Genomic DNA, 13,691 nt, shown 5'->3' with positions numbered 1-13,691 from the left:
TCCGGAAGGCAGGACCCGCCCCTTTCCGGAAGATCTCTGGGAGGGGACCCCATCACCGGGATTTCCTGAGAATAAGACCCGCCCACTGACGGGCTGTTGGTCTAAAGGAGAAAACCCCAAGGATAGAGTAAGAAATGTAGGTATGTTATCATGATTCTGATCCCCTGGGCTTAATATAGCAGGGGAATGTTCTGGCCAAGAGGGAGCCCAGGATTTTGGAAGAACAAAATTCTGTATGTCTGCATGTCAGGATCCATTGCCATTATTGTTATGCATTTCTGAGCCCACTAAAGGTTATTATGGGAACTTTCTTAAACTTCAGAAACGCTAAAACTCTGACTAAAGATCAGACCTCCTGATGGATGCACAACTCTGAACATTTACTTAGAACAATTCAATTATACAAGTAGAACGGATGAATTTTGTGGTGTGTAAATTAAAGCTGTTTTTATAAAAAGACTAATGAAGCTCTAGCCGGTTTTGCTCAGTGGATAGAGCGTCAGTCTGCGGACTGAAGGGTCCTGGGTTCGATTCCAGTCAAGGGCGCGTACCTGGGTTGCAGGCTTCAGGGCGAGTGCAGGAGGCAACCAATCGATGTTTCTCTCACATGGATATTTCTCTCTGTCTTTCCCTTTCTCTTTTAAAAAATCAATGGAAAATACCCTCATGTGAGGATTCAAAAAAAATGATGTTGAAAAACAAACAGATAAAAAAAGAAAAGAAAAACAAACAGATAAATAATAAAATAAATTAAAAATTTTAAAAAATCAATGGAAAATACCCTCATGTGAGGATTTAAAAAAAATGATGTTGAAAAACAAACAGATAAAAAAAAAGAAAGAAAAACAAACAGATAAATAATAAAATAAGTTAAAAAGAAATAAATAAAAAGACTAATGAAGAATGCCAAAATTAATCAGTGCTGCATATTTCTTTCTTTTTTTACTTATTTTAAAATATATTTTATTGATTTTTTTTACAGAGAAGAAGGGAGAGGGATAGAGAATTAGAAACATCCATGAGAGAGAAACATCCATCAGCTGCCTCCTGTCCACTCCCTACTGGGGATGTGCCCGCAACCAAGGTACATGCCCTTGACCGGATCGAACTTGGAATCCTTCAGTCTGAAGGCCTATGCTCTATCCACTGAGCCAAACCGGTCAGGGCCATATTTCTTTTTTAAAGAGTCAAGTGATTAGGGCTGCTTAGGAGAGAGAGCATGTGCAAACCATCAGATGACCAGAGGCTCTGATATTTGAAACCCTGTGAGCAACAAAACTTTTCCAGGGAAGATACCCATATGCTACAGGTTCAAAAGCAAGCCACAAATGAAACTCCAAGCTTCTAGGGACTTCCTTGGCATTTGGGAGAGTTAGGGTGATTGAGGCTAGAGTCAGATTGCAGTTGTGTCCATGAGTATATTAATTTCGCTCTTCATTTTGGCTGTGGATACTTTCATCGATTCTGTTTACAGACAGGATCAGGTTACATAGATTATTTAAATGCATAAAATATTTGTTGGTGGTTCACCTGCAAAATGAGATGAGTGTATTTTTCCAATTTTGACATTCTCTTCTTCTAGAAAAGTGGAAAGAACATGGCTCTAGGAGTCATTCATTTGTTCAAAACACAAGTATTGAATTATTGGACATCAACTATGCTTCCTGGACGTTGGATCAATGCATTAAAAGCTAGAGTTAAGGATACCCGATTCCCCTTGATAGCTGTGTGTACCTTTGTGAAATCACCTATCCAAACTGAGCCAGAAATTTGTTCCGTGTAAATTTGAAAGTATAATACCCACTGTTCCATAAGGTTTATCGGGGAGATCAAATCACCTATGATAACGTAAGTGAAAGCATTTTGGAAAATGGCAGAGTATTATACAGCTATGAGCAGTAGTTACTATGGAGTGACTCCATGACTCACTAGTACAAATAACTGCCCTATTGGTAACCCAGGGATTCCTTTCTGAAAATGTCTGAATTCTCCACTTCCTTGGCCCCGTAGTTCAGGTGTGACGCGGCAAGAAGGATTCGTTGTCAAGTTAAACTAACGAATCACAACCCCAAGTTTTGTTTTGAGCAGCGCCTGGGACCGAGTAAGAGGGATATTCCCTTAAAACTTTTTGCCCACAAGGGACGTGCTAGCCTTGCGGCTTCATCCCGCCCGCAAGTGGGACGGCGCCCAGTGATTGGAGCGCGCTCTTTGACGTCCTGACGCCACGCACCGCGACTCGGGGGCGCGCACGTAAGTTGCTGCCGCCGGCTGACTTCCGGTGGCCCCAACTCCGAGTTTCCGCGGGATCAGTCGCTGTTGGGGGGACCGTGTCCCGTGCCGTGAGGCGGGAAGTGGCGAGTGGGAGCTGCACGTCCGGGCGCGGGATGTCCAGGCTGCGGGGGTCGGGTTTGAGGGCTGGCGCGGGGTGTAGGACAGAAGGTAGAGGTCCGAGGGGGTCTAGCCGGGCGCGGGGACTTGGGCCAGTGCTCGGCCCCTGGTAAAAAGCGCAGTCAGGCCCCCCTTTTGGAAAATATCCCCAGGAGGGACTCGCGCGGGGGCTACCTTCGGATTTGCATTCGTTCACCCTGTTGGTCCCACTCCAGTTCCTAAAAGGTGAGCCGCTTTAGAATTGCTGTATTATAAGTGCCGGGAGCCGATCCCTGTACGCTGCTGACTTTAAATGGTAGCTGGCTGTCTTTTCTTTCATTCTTAATTTCCCACCCCTTTTCTGGACCTCAGTAATTCATCTGCAGAATATTGGACTCGCCTAAGCTACTCCCACTCCCCTTCCCCACTTACCACCCGCCCTTGAGCTTTAATTACCAAGATAAAGGCGTTGGTAGATTGGAGTTGGGGGGAGATCTCTCCTAGGATCTGTGGAAGCTGAATTAGGGAGGTTTAAAACTAACTCTTCAGACTCTGAAGAGTTGGAACTTTGCCCTGGCCGGTCTGCCCCGTTGGTTAGAGTACCGTCAGGATACACCAAGGTTTCGGGTTCGATCCTCGGTCAGGGCACATACAAGAATCCACAAATGAATTCATAAATAAGTGGAACAACAAATCTATGTTTCTCTCTTTCTCTCAACTCCTTAAATACGGGAAATTATTTAAGACGGAAAATAAAATAAAAAAGAACTTCATTTTGCAGTCCTGTAGTCCAAACATTCATCTAGTGCCCTGGTGGATGGGCATTCAGACTGAACATTATCAGTGATGAAGAACTCACTGTAACACAAGATAACTTATTCTGTTCTTGTACCTATTTTATTGGGTAAAGTTTTTTGGTTAGAAAGTTTCCATATAATGCTTAACTTTGGTCTAAATGCTGCATAAAATAAGCACAGAGTAGGGAAGTTCATGCTCTCTTTTTTAAAATATGCTTTTGATATTTTAGAGAGAGAGGAAGGGAGAAGGAGAGTGAAACATTGATGAGAGAGAGAAACATCAATCTGCTGCCTCCACCGCTGCTGGGGATCGAACCTGAAACCTGGGCATGTCCTTGTCGGGGAATCAAACTGGTGATCTCGGTGCATGGGAGGATGCTCAACCAACTGAACCACACCGGCCGGAGCCACACTCTTTTCCATCCATTCATTCATTCATTCAGTCAGTCTTTACAATAGGGCAGATACTGCCTGGTACTAGGGGTACTAGTTGAAAAAGTCCTTTTCCTGAAAAACCACATAGTTTTTTTGTGGAGGCAGATAGAAAGGAGACAGACAAGAGGCAATTACAAAAGTTATAATTATTATAAAAGAGGTTGCAAACAGGTGCTAGAAGTACATGAAAGAAGATACCATCCAATTTAGGTTAGTGTTGCTCCTAAACTGTGATAACTGGAATTGAAAGCAAGCGTCAGAAGTAACTTAGTACGGAGAACAGTAGGAATCTCTCTCTTGTTTACAACACAGAATTTCTGTTAATATCGCCTAACCTCTTTGTTTATTTATTTGTTAATCCTCACCCGAAGATGTATATTTTTTCCATTGATTTTTTTTAAAAAATATATTTTAATTGATTTTTTTACAGAGAGGAAGGGAGAGGGATAGAGAGTTAGAAACATCGATGAGAGAGAAACATCGACCAGCTGCCTCCTGCACACCCCCTACTGGGGATGTGCCCACAACCAAGGTACATGCCCTTGACCGGAATCGAACCTGGGACTCCCCAGTCCGCAGGCCGACGCTCCATCCACTGAGCCAAACCGGCCCTGGCCCATTGATTTTTAGAGAGAGTAGAAGGGAAGGAGGGAGAGAGAGAGAAACATGGATTGGTTGTCTCCTGCATGACACCTGGACTGGGGCCAGGAATCAAACCTGCAACCCAGGTACATACCGTTGGCGGGAATCGAACTTGTAGCCTTCGGTGTGTGGGCCTGTGCACGTTCTAACCTCTGAGAAACACTATCCAGGGCAAGGCCTAACCTCTTTAAACAAACACATTTTACTTTTGGATTGTTTCTGTTAATGGAAATAACCTGTTTATGCAAACAGAAATAGAGAACATTTATTGATCTAATAAATTACTGTCTAATGATGTAACTGCTATTTTTAATTTAGTTTATGACGGAAGAAGCAGATTCAGGTTAAGTAATGTATAGAAGGTCACGAAGCTGGAGAGAATCAGATTTGGGAAACAAATCCAGACAGTTTGACTCTGTTTGGTCTCAGCATCGTGCTATTCTACCTGCCTGGTGGTAATAATAATAACTGACACTCATCATTTACTATGTAATTCTTTTTTTAAAAAAAATATTTTATTGATTTTTTACAGAGAGGAAGGGAGAGGGATAGACAGTTAGAAACATTGATGAGAGAGATACATCAATCAGCTGCCTCCTGCACGCCCCCCAGTGGGGGTGTGCCCGCAACCAAGGTACATGCCCTTGACCGGAATCGAACCTGGGACCTTTCAGATTGCAGGCTGACGCTCTATCCACGGAGCCAAACCGGTTAGGGCTACTATGTAATTCTTATAACAACTCTTATGAGGTAAAAACAATTCTTTTTTACAGTGGAGGAAACTGAAGTTTAGAGAGGTTAAGTCACTAAGCAAGATAACTTACTAATCAGCAGTAGAATTGGGATCTCAGGCACTCTAACCACTGTCTGTCCACTTCCACCTAATGGAAATAAGGTGCATTTGATATAAAGTACTGTGTTCATGATTGAATATGAGTAAGTGAAAATATATTTGAGGAAGTATTATCATAGTTAATATGAAGGTGATAAAAACTTGCTTTTATCCTTTCAGGATGGAACAAAAGTAGGACTTTTAAAATGTTGCCCAGTAAGAAGAGAAGAACTTCAGAGACTGAGTTCCCACAGCATCAGGGCAACCTGGAGGAAGAGGACTTAGACCTAGAGTCAGCTGTTCAACCAGAATCTGACCAGGTTAAAGACTTGGGGTCAGTGTCACTGGCCTGGGGTCGAAGTCATGGTAGTGCAGCTGGTCTGGAAGTTGAATCTGTGCAGGATGCAGGAAATCAGCTTGGTGTGGAAGATCCATCTTTGAGTTCCAGGGTACTCACCCAGGACACAAATGCAGCAGTTCTAGAAGCTGTTAATGTGGCCATCTCAACGGGAATCGCCCTACCTTCCTTGGAGTCTTCCCAGCCCCTTAACATACACATTGATAAAGAAAAACTCCTTGCCATTGGTTCAAAGAGAGGGAAGAAAATGACACTCAGGCCCAAGCCAGTTACCCAAGAAGACGAAGGTGATCATCTTATCACAAAGGAGCCTTTTTCAGGAGAGCCTAGTGAAGAAGTCAAGGAAGAGGGTGGTAAGCTATGCATGGTCTTGCTATGTTTTTCTTGTCAGCCGTTTGGCATTGTCTTTGCCTTTGCTACTGCACTCTTGCAGTGCCTTTACAAAATTTAGTTTTTTTCTGAAAGGGGATCTTGATTTGGCATGGAATTGGAATTGCAGAGTTCCGAAGGTCAGCAGTGAACTTTATGAATGGGTGGAGGTTTTCTTCTCCCCTCCCATTCCTTAAATCTTCTGTGTTCTTTTCTTTCCTTTCTCTATCCTTTCTTGTCTGGAGGTATGAACTATGTGATTTGGTGCATACCTATGATGTGGGGCTTGTGGAGGAGGGTCAGTGGCTTAGAGACTACTGCCTGGGACATTGGGAAAGGCTTTACCTAACCCTTAGGACTTGAAGGATGAGTTGCAGTTTGACAGAATGATGGCATAGGGTTTCATAGGCCAACAGTAGACAGCTCAGATGTCAGAGGCAGAAGAGGATGGTGACATTGCTTGGAAGAAGTGGTGAGAGATGACTTCAGAGTGGTAGATTGTGCTTAGATTGTGAAGGGTTTTATTTTCCATGCTCAGGTGTTTGAACTTTTCCTGTAGGTGATTGCTAACCCTATATAATAAAAAGCTAATATGCAAATCAACTGAATGGCGGAACGACCGGTTGCTATGATGTACACTGACCACCAGGGGGCAGACGCTCAATGCAGGAGCTGCCCCCTGGTGGTCAGTGCGCTCTCACAGGGGGAGCGCTGCTCAACCAGAAGCCCTGAGCCGGGCTCATGGCTGGTGAGCGCAGTGGTGGTAGCGGGAGCCTCTCCTGCCTCCTTAGCTACTGCTGGCTTAGGGCCTAAGCCATCAGTTGGACATCCCCTGAGGGCTCCCAGACTGCGAGAGGGGCAGGCCGGCCGAGGGACTCCCCTCCCCTGAGTGCATGAATTTCATGCACCGGGCCTCTAGTTGATGCATAAAAGAAGCAGAAGACATAGTTCTAACCTCAGGAAGCTTATAGTTTAGTTGGAAAGACAAGACATAAACATTTGGAACAGTATAAGACAACATGTGATTAATTTGTGTGCTGTGTTTGTGTGGGAATGTAGCAGGGCTTCAGAAAGAAAGGGCAGATCAAGGTATTCACAGCCATGCTGTTATCCCCTTAAGACCTTATAAAGAATAGAGAATAAAGAGTATAATTTAGACTTGACAAAGAAATAACTAATGTTGCTCAGAGACTGCTATGATTTAAGGTATCTGGATTGGGGGATGGTGAAGCATGCTGTCATAATGGGGAACGTATTTGAGGGGCTGATTGTTAAATTTCTTTCTATAAACTAAGTTGTAATGGTGACACGAAGACAGGAAGAACTGGAGAAAAATACAAGATTAGAGTGCTAAACAAGGAATGGATAATTAAGTAGGGGTTCAATGTCACTTAGCTATTGAGTGGAATCTAGAGATTTTTAAAAAAATTAAATTTATTGGGGTATCATTGGTTAGTAACATGGTGCAAATTTCAGGTGTAGAACTTTATAATATGACATCTGTCTACTTATACCACCAAAGTCTAGTCTCCTTTCATCACCATGCATTTGACTCCCTTTACCCTCTTTGTCCTTCCCCACCCCACTTCTCCTCTGGTAACCACATTTTATAATGTATATCATTTATAGTTAATTAAATGTGATGTTAATGGTCAACTATATAAATTGTCCCTTTGTCATCAGCAATATAACACCTCCCCTCCCCCCATATGAATCTGATTTTTCTATCTATAATAATAAAAGTGTAATATGCTAATTAGACCCGACGACCTTCCGGATGAAGCCGGGGCTGTGAGGGAAGCCCAGGTCCCGGGTGCTGGGGGAAGGAAGGCTTACTCTTGCATGAATTTCGTGCATCGGGCCTCTAGTAGGAAATAAATGCATAGCTCTCAGTGTAATAGAGCTAGAAAGACCTTAGCAATTATCTACTTCAATTCCCTGACATTATAGATGAGTAAATTGGATGTGAGCATATTTCAATATTTTTCTTAGGACACTGTCTTTAAGAGAGAGGAATGCCTGTATAGTATAAGCATCATTAACAAAGTTATCTACCTACAAAGGACTTTATAACAAGATCCTGATTTCTACAATAGAGTATGACTAAGAATGGTGAAAGTGTGAAGCAGTGTTTGTAATTCTTCCAGGAAAACCTCAGATGCATTCTGGAGAAGAGATGCCTTTATTGCCATCAGGCAGCCACTCTGTAAAACTAGGAGCCCAGCCTAGGAAATCATCTCAGCCAGATGCCTGTGCCTCTCCTCAAGGAAAGCCATTCAGGACTTCAGATCACCAAGCTGAGGAAGAGATAGAGGATGATGGACTCTTTATTCCAATGGGTAGGCTCTCCTTTTCTTTTTTTTCAAATTAACCCTCTTTATTGAAGTATAATATGCAGAAAACTGCACATATCCTAAGATATAAAAGTTTATTGAATTTTCAGAGTTTGAATGCACCTATGTAACCAGCAACCAGATCAAGAAAAGAATATTACTGCCCTGGCGGGGTGGCTCAGTTGGTTGGAGTGTCAGCCCATACACCAAATGTTTCCAGTTCCATTCCCGATCAGAGCCCATGCCTGAGTTGTAGGTTTGGTCCCCAATTGGAGCATATATGGGAGGCAGCTGATTGATACTTCTCTCTCGCATTGATGCTTCTATTTCTCTCTCCTTCTCCCTTTCTCTCTGAAATCAATAAAAATATATTTAAAATAAATAAATAAATAAAAATAGATGAACATTTCCTTGGAACATTCCCATTTTAAAAAAAGGAAACAGAGCCCTAACCGGTTTGGCTCAGTGGATAGAGCGTCGGCCTGGGGACTGAAGGGTCCCAGGCTCGATTCTGGTCAAGGGCATGTACCTTGGTTGTGGGCACATCCCCAGTAGGGGGTGTGCAGGAGGCAGCTGATCAATGTTTCTCTCTCACCGATGTTTTTAACTCTCTATCCCTCTCCCTTTCTCTCTGTAAAAAATCAATAAAATATATTTTTTTTAAAAAAGGAAACAGAATATTACCTGTACTCAATAGTACTCCCTTTAAGTTATTACCAACACCTTACCCCTGGGTAACCATTATCCTGACTTCTAGCAGCATAGATTGGTTCATCTGTTTTGTACTTTGTATGAATGGAATACATACATACATGCCTTTTTTCACTTAACTATATATTTATGAAATTGGTCCACATTGTTTCATGTATTTGTAGATTGTTCATTTTCTTTGCTGTATAGTATTCCGTTGTTGAATATTCTACATTTTCTTTATCCATTCAACTCTTGCCCTGGCCAGTGTGGCTCAGTTGGTTGGAGTGCACCGAAGGGTTGTGGGTTGGAGTCCCGGTCAGGGCACATACCCAGGTTGCAGGTTTGATCCCTGGTCAGGTGCATACAGAAGACAACCAATCGAGGTTTCTCCTTCTCTCTCTCTCTCTCTCTCTCTCTCTCTCTTTCTAAAATAAAAGCAAAAACAAAAAACTCTTAATGGACGTTCAAATCATTTCTAGTTGTAGGCTACTCTGAATGGTGCTGCTGTGAACATTGTACAGTGGGGCCTTGACTTACGAGTTTAATTCGTTCCGTGATGGAGCTCGTAACTCAGATTACTCGTATGTCAAATCAAAAAGTGAACGAGTGAGACACCTGATGCTGGGCTGATGTTGTGACGTTCGTTGCGCCAACTAGCGGTGGGGTATCTGAAGCTGGCTCGTAACCCGAATTTTAGCTCGCAACTCAAAGCAAAAAATCGTATCTCGAAAAACTCGTTAGTCGGGACACTCGTAAGTCAAGGCCCCACTGTACTATAGATCTCCCGGTGAGCATATGTACTTTATTTTCGTTGGGTGGAATTAATAGGTTATAGAATTAGTCCTCCTTAAAAATTCTTTGAACTATATTTTTGTGCAATATAACACATATAGACAAGTAAATAGACTTCTTTATTCAACTTAAGTGGCTTTAAGTGAACCCCTGTGGTTTCTTTTTTTATAAAGGGTGTCCCAAAATTCACGCAAGAAGTAATTTTGATAGAAAACACAGATTTATAATGAAAAATTAATTTTTTATTATTGATTCATGAAGTATACAGTATAGGGTTATGTATGGAATAGCATATCGGGTAAATGGCCTCCATGGCTTTGCTGGCACATACGCACTTTTGTTGAAATTTTCCATGACCGAAATGCGGCTGTGCCTGAGCAGCCGCATTTCGGTCATGGAAAATTTCAACAAAAGAGTGCGTATGTGCCAGCAAAGCCGTGGAGGCCATTTACCCACTGTGCTATTCCCTACATAACCCTATACTGTATACTTCATGAATCAATAAAAAATTTACAATTTTTAATTATAAACCTGTGTTTTCTATCAAAATTACTTCTTGCGTGAATTTTGGGACACGCTTTTACATATTGCAAATTACTATGTAGGTTAGAAGTGGTGATAGTGAACATCCATGTCTCATTTCTGAACTTGGGGGAAGGTGGTCAGTGTTTCTCCAGTATGTATGACAATAGTTGTAGGCTTTTTACTTCTTTATTTTTTAGAACATTTTTAATTTTAGAGAGAGTAAGGGAGAGAGAGAGAAACATCGATTTGCTGTTTTATTTATTTATGTATTCATTGGTTGATTTGTATTTTCTGTTTGTTAATCCTCGCACATTTTTAGAGACGGTGGAATGGAGGAGGGTGTGTGGAGAGGTAGGGAGGGAGTGACAGAGGAAGAGAGAGCTAGAGAGACATTGATGTGAGAGAGATACATCAATTGGTTACCTCCTGAGCGCACCCCAACTGGGGCCAGGGGTCAAACCTGCAACCCTGATATGTGCCCTTGACTGGGAATTAAACCTGAGACCCTCTGGTGCACAGGCCAATGTTCTAACCATTGAGCACGCCGGCCTGGGCAGGAAGTTTTTTCTTTTCCTGGTTATATTTGTGCTCCTTTCTTGTAGAATGGAGATACTTGATATCTTTTTTTGTGTGTGTACCTTTTTTATTTGTATAATTCAGAGTGGAATTTTTATAGCTTTGCTCCTTGTTTTTACACTGAATAGTAATATTATGATAAGTTACATTTATATAATGTTTCATTGATTATATAGCACTTTGATATATATTATTTAACTTAATCTACGTGGCTTCCCTAATGGGCAGATATCTATATATTTTTTTTAAAATATATTTTATTGATTTTTTACAGAGAAGAAGGGAGAGGGATAGAGAGCCAGAAACATCGATGAGAGAGATCGATCAGCTGCCTCCTGCACGCCCCCAGTGGGGATGTGCCCGCAACCATGGTACATGCCCTTGACCGGAATCGAACCTGGGACCCCTGAGTCCGCAGGCCAACGCTCTATCCACTGAGCCAAACCGGTTCGGCGAGATATCTATATTTTATAAAAGAAAAAACGAGACTATTGCCAAGGTTACCCTGTTAAATTGTAGAACTGGGCCACAAACCGAGGGTTTTCTATGCATTATCTGGGCAATGTGGAGTAATAATTAAGACTGCTGATTCTAGAGCTGGACTGCTTGGCTTCAAAACATGGTTCTGTCATTACTGGCTCTTCGGAAAGTTTCTTATCTCTTAGCCTCTGTTTCTCCACCTGTACAGCGGAAAAAAGAATAGTCTCTATTTCATAAGGAGTATTACTTAGGAGTAAGTGAATTAATACATATAAAGTATGTAGAAGACTGCCTGACAGAAAGTTAGGTATTATTACTGTGACAGTTCTATCACCTCCACCATTACCACCACTGCCACAGCATAATCTTTGATTTCCAGGGCCGGACAGCTGGCAGCTGGTTTCTCTTTTACAAGGTTGCCTTTTGGGGTTACATTTGGGGAGCAGTTGCTTTGGAGATTCTGGTGATGTTCTTGGTTTATTTGCAGAAGAGCAAGACAGTGAAGAAAGTGAGAAAAGGCAGAAAAAGAAAAAGGGTACCAAGAGGAAACGAGATGGAAGGGGTCAAGAAGAAGGGACTTTGGCTTATGACCCAAAACTGGATGATAGGCTGGACCGTACCTTAGAGGATGGCGCCAAGCAGCACAACCTGACAGCAGTCAATGTGCGAAACATCCTTCACGTGAGTAAGACTGGGACGGCTATGTAATTGGAATGGAAATTTTCTATGGAAAGCAAATAAAAGTAATCAGAAAATTCTTGACTCTTGGTATGTGAACTACTAATTTTGTGAGTTACCTATGGCAAAACATTTTACATTTCAAGATAGATTTCTCTTTGCACTCAGCACACATTTGAAATCTGAACAAATGTTAAAGAAGAACTTAACTGGGAAGATAAACTGTTCCTCTGCTGCCTTCACTGATTCGATTGTTTACTGTATTATTTATTAGATTTGAAGATGATATGATGATAATGTTTATACTGGATTTACTCTTTTGTGGGTTAATATGCCTGACAAGATGCCCAGTTAACAGTTTACAGTACTTTGCACATATGCAAATACTGTTCTTCAATATGTAGCAACACAGCTATTTACAAAACTTTCGTTTATTCATTTCTCTTAAGCATATAGTTACCTTAGAATTTCCTATTTTTTTAAAAAAAATATATTTTTATTGATTTCAGAGAGGAAGGTAGAGGGATAGAGAGATAGAAACATCAATGAGAGAGAATCATTGATTGGCTGCCTCCTGCATGCCATATTGGGGGGGATTGAGCAGTCCAACCTGGGACCCTTCAGTCCGAAGGGCGATGCTCTATCCACCGAGCAAACCAGCCACCCTTCAGTCCGAAGGCCAATGCTCTATCCACCGAGCAAAACCAGCTAGGGCAGAATTTCTTTCTATGTAAGCCATTCTTATTCCCTGTAGCAGTTAATAAGCTGTTACATTGCTTGAAGCTGTGTGTTTTTATGCAAAACTTGCTTCTTTGCTTTTAGTCGCCTTGCATTACCCTAATCTGAAGCTGTTTGAGTATATAGCTCTCATTTGTCTCTACATATGTCTAGCAGAATTACAGAGAGATGAATATTATCGAGTGACACATCTTTGTTGCATAATGTGAAATTTTATCTTTCTGCAGGAAGTAATCACAAATGAACATGTGGTGGCGATGATGAAAGCAGCCATCAGTGAGACTGAAGATATGCCAATGTTTGTGAGTCGTTAATTGTCATTTTTTTAATGTCATGGAACAGAGCTACCGGTAAACTGGCTAAGTGTAGGAGGCCACTTGGAGTCTGTAAATAGTTTGGCAGTTGGGGGCAAAGTTAGCATCTCAAAATTCAAGAATTACACGATGATTTTTATTGACTCTTCTCATTTTCCCCTCTTTAGGAACCCAAAATGACACGCTCTAAACTTAAGGAAGTGGTGGAGAAAGGAGTGGTGGGTGTTCTGTTTTTTCTTTATTGTTTTCTTAGGTTGGTAAATAATATCTAATTTCAGGGTATTTGTAGAGTAAAAAAATATAGTGATTATTGTGGTCTGAGTTTGCCTTCTTAATGAAAGATTTGTAAAAGACAAGTAAAGATAGAATATATGAAATCATCAGCATAGTTTATTTTTATTTTAGTTGATGTGAAAATAGAACCATTTAGAATTGTTGAAAGCAATGAGAGGTCAGTTGTTCTATTCATGTTATATGTGGCAATGCTTAGTATTTCTCATAGTGTGTCCTGGGGACCCCTTGCATCAATATCACCCTGGTGTGGGTTCCCTCTGGAGTCTTATTAAAAATGCTTGTTCTTGGGCTCACCTCAGACCTACCTATCAGGACCCATGAGTAGGGCCTGGGATTATTGTATTGTTGAAAACACACTAGTCGGGAAGAGACTGGACAAAAATCGTGCACCTATGGATGAGGACAGTGGGTGGGGAGTGAGGGCGGAGGGTGGGGCGGGAACTGGGAGGAGGGGAGTTATGGGGGGGA

At 41.8% G+C, this 13,691-nt stretch overlaps 1 protein-coding gene across 10 annotated transcripts in view; it reads left to right on the top strand.

Moving 5' to 3' along the window:
* The first annotated feature begins 122 nt into the window (after window positions 1-122).
* Window positions 123-13,691, top strand: part of GON4L (gon-4-like (C. elegans)) — a 53,295-nt gene continuing 39,726 nt past the window's right edge. For 6 of the 10 annotated variants that reach the window (XM_014540826.1, XM_014540829.1, XM_014540825.1 and 3 more), the window contains exons 1-6: window positions 2,261-2,613; window positions 5,254-5,784; window positions 7,948-8,139; window positions 11,687-11,880; window positions 12,843-12,917; window positions 13,097-13,147. In XM_014540826.1, the coding sequence (XP_014396312.1) occupies window positions 5,280-5,784; window positions 7,948-8,139; window positions 11,687-11,880; window positions 12,843-12,917; window positions 13,097-13,147 (1,017 nt within the window). In that variant the 5' untranslated portion in view covers window positions 2,261-2,613; window positions 5,254-5,279. The other 4 variants (XM_014540823.1, XM_014540831.1, XM_014540824.1 and 1 more) reach the window with 4 other exon arrangements.

Source organism: Myotis brandtii, unplaced genomic scaffold, assembly GCF_000412655.1.
Source record: "Myotis brandtii unplaced genomic scaffold, ASM41265v1 scaffold250, whole genome shotgun sequence".
Lineage (NCBI taxonomy): Eukaryota > Metazoa > Chordata > Mammalia > Chiroptera > Vespertilionidae > Myotis > Myotis brandtii.
The sequence above is the reverse complement of the archived record's forward strand: the minus strand, read 5'-3'. Positions and strand labels throughout refer to the sequence as shown.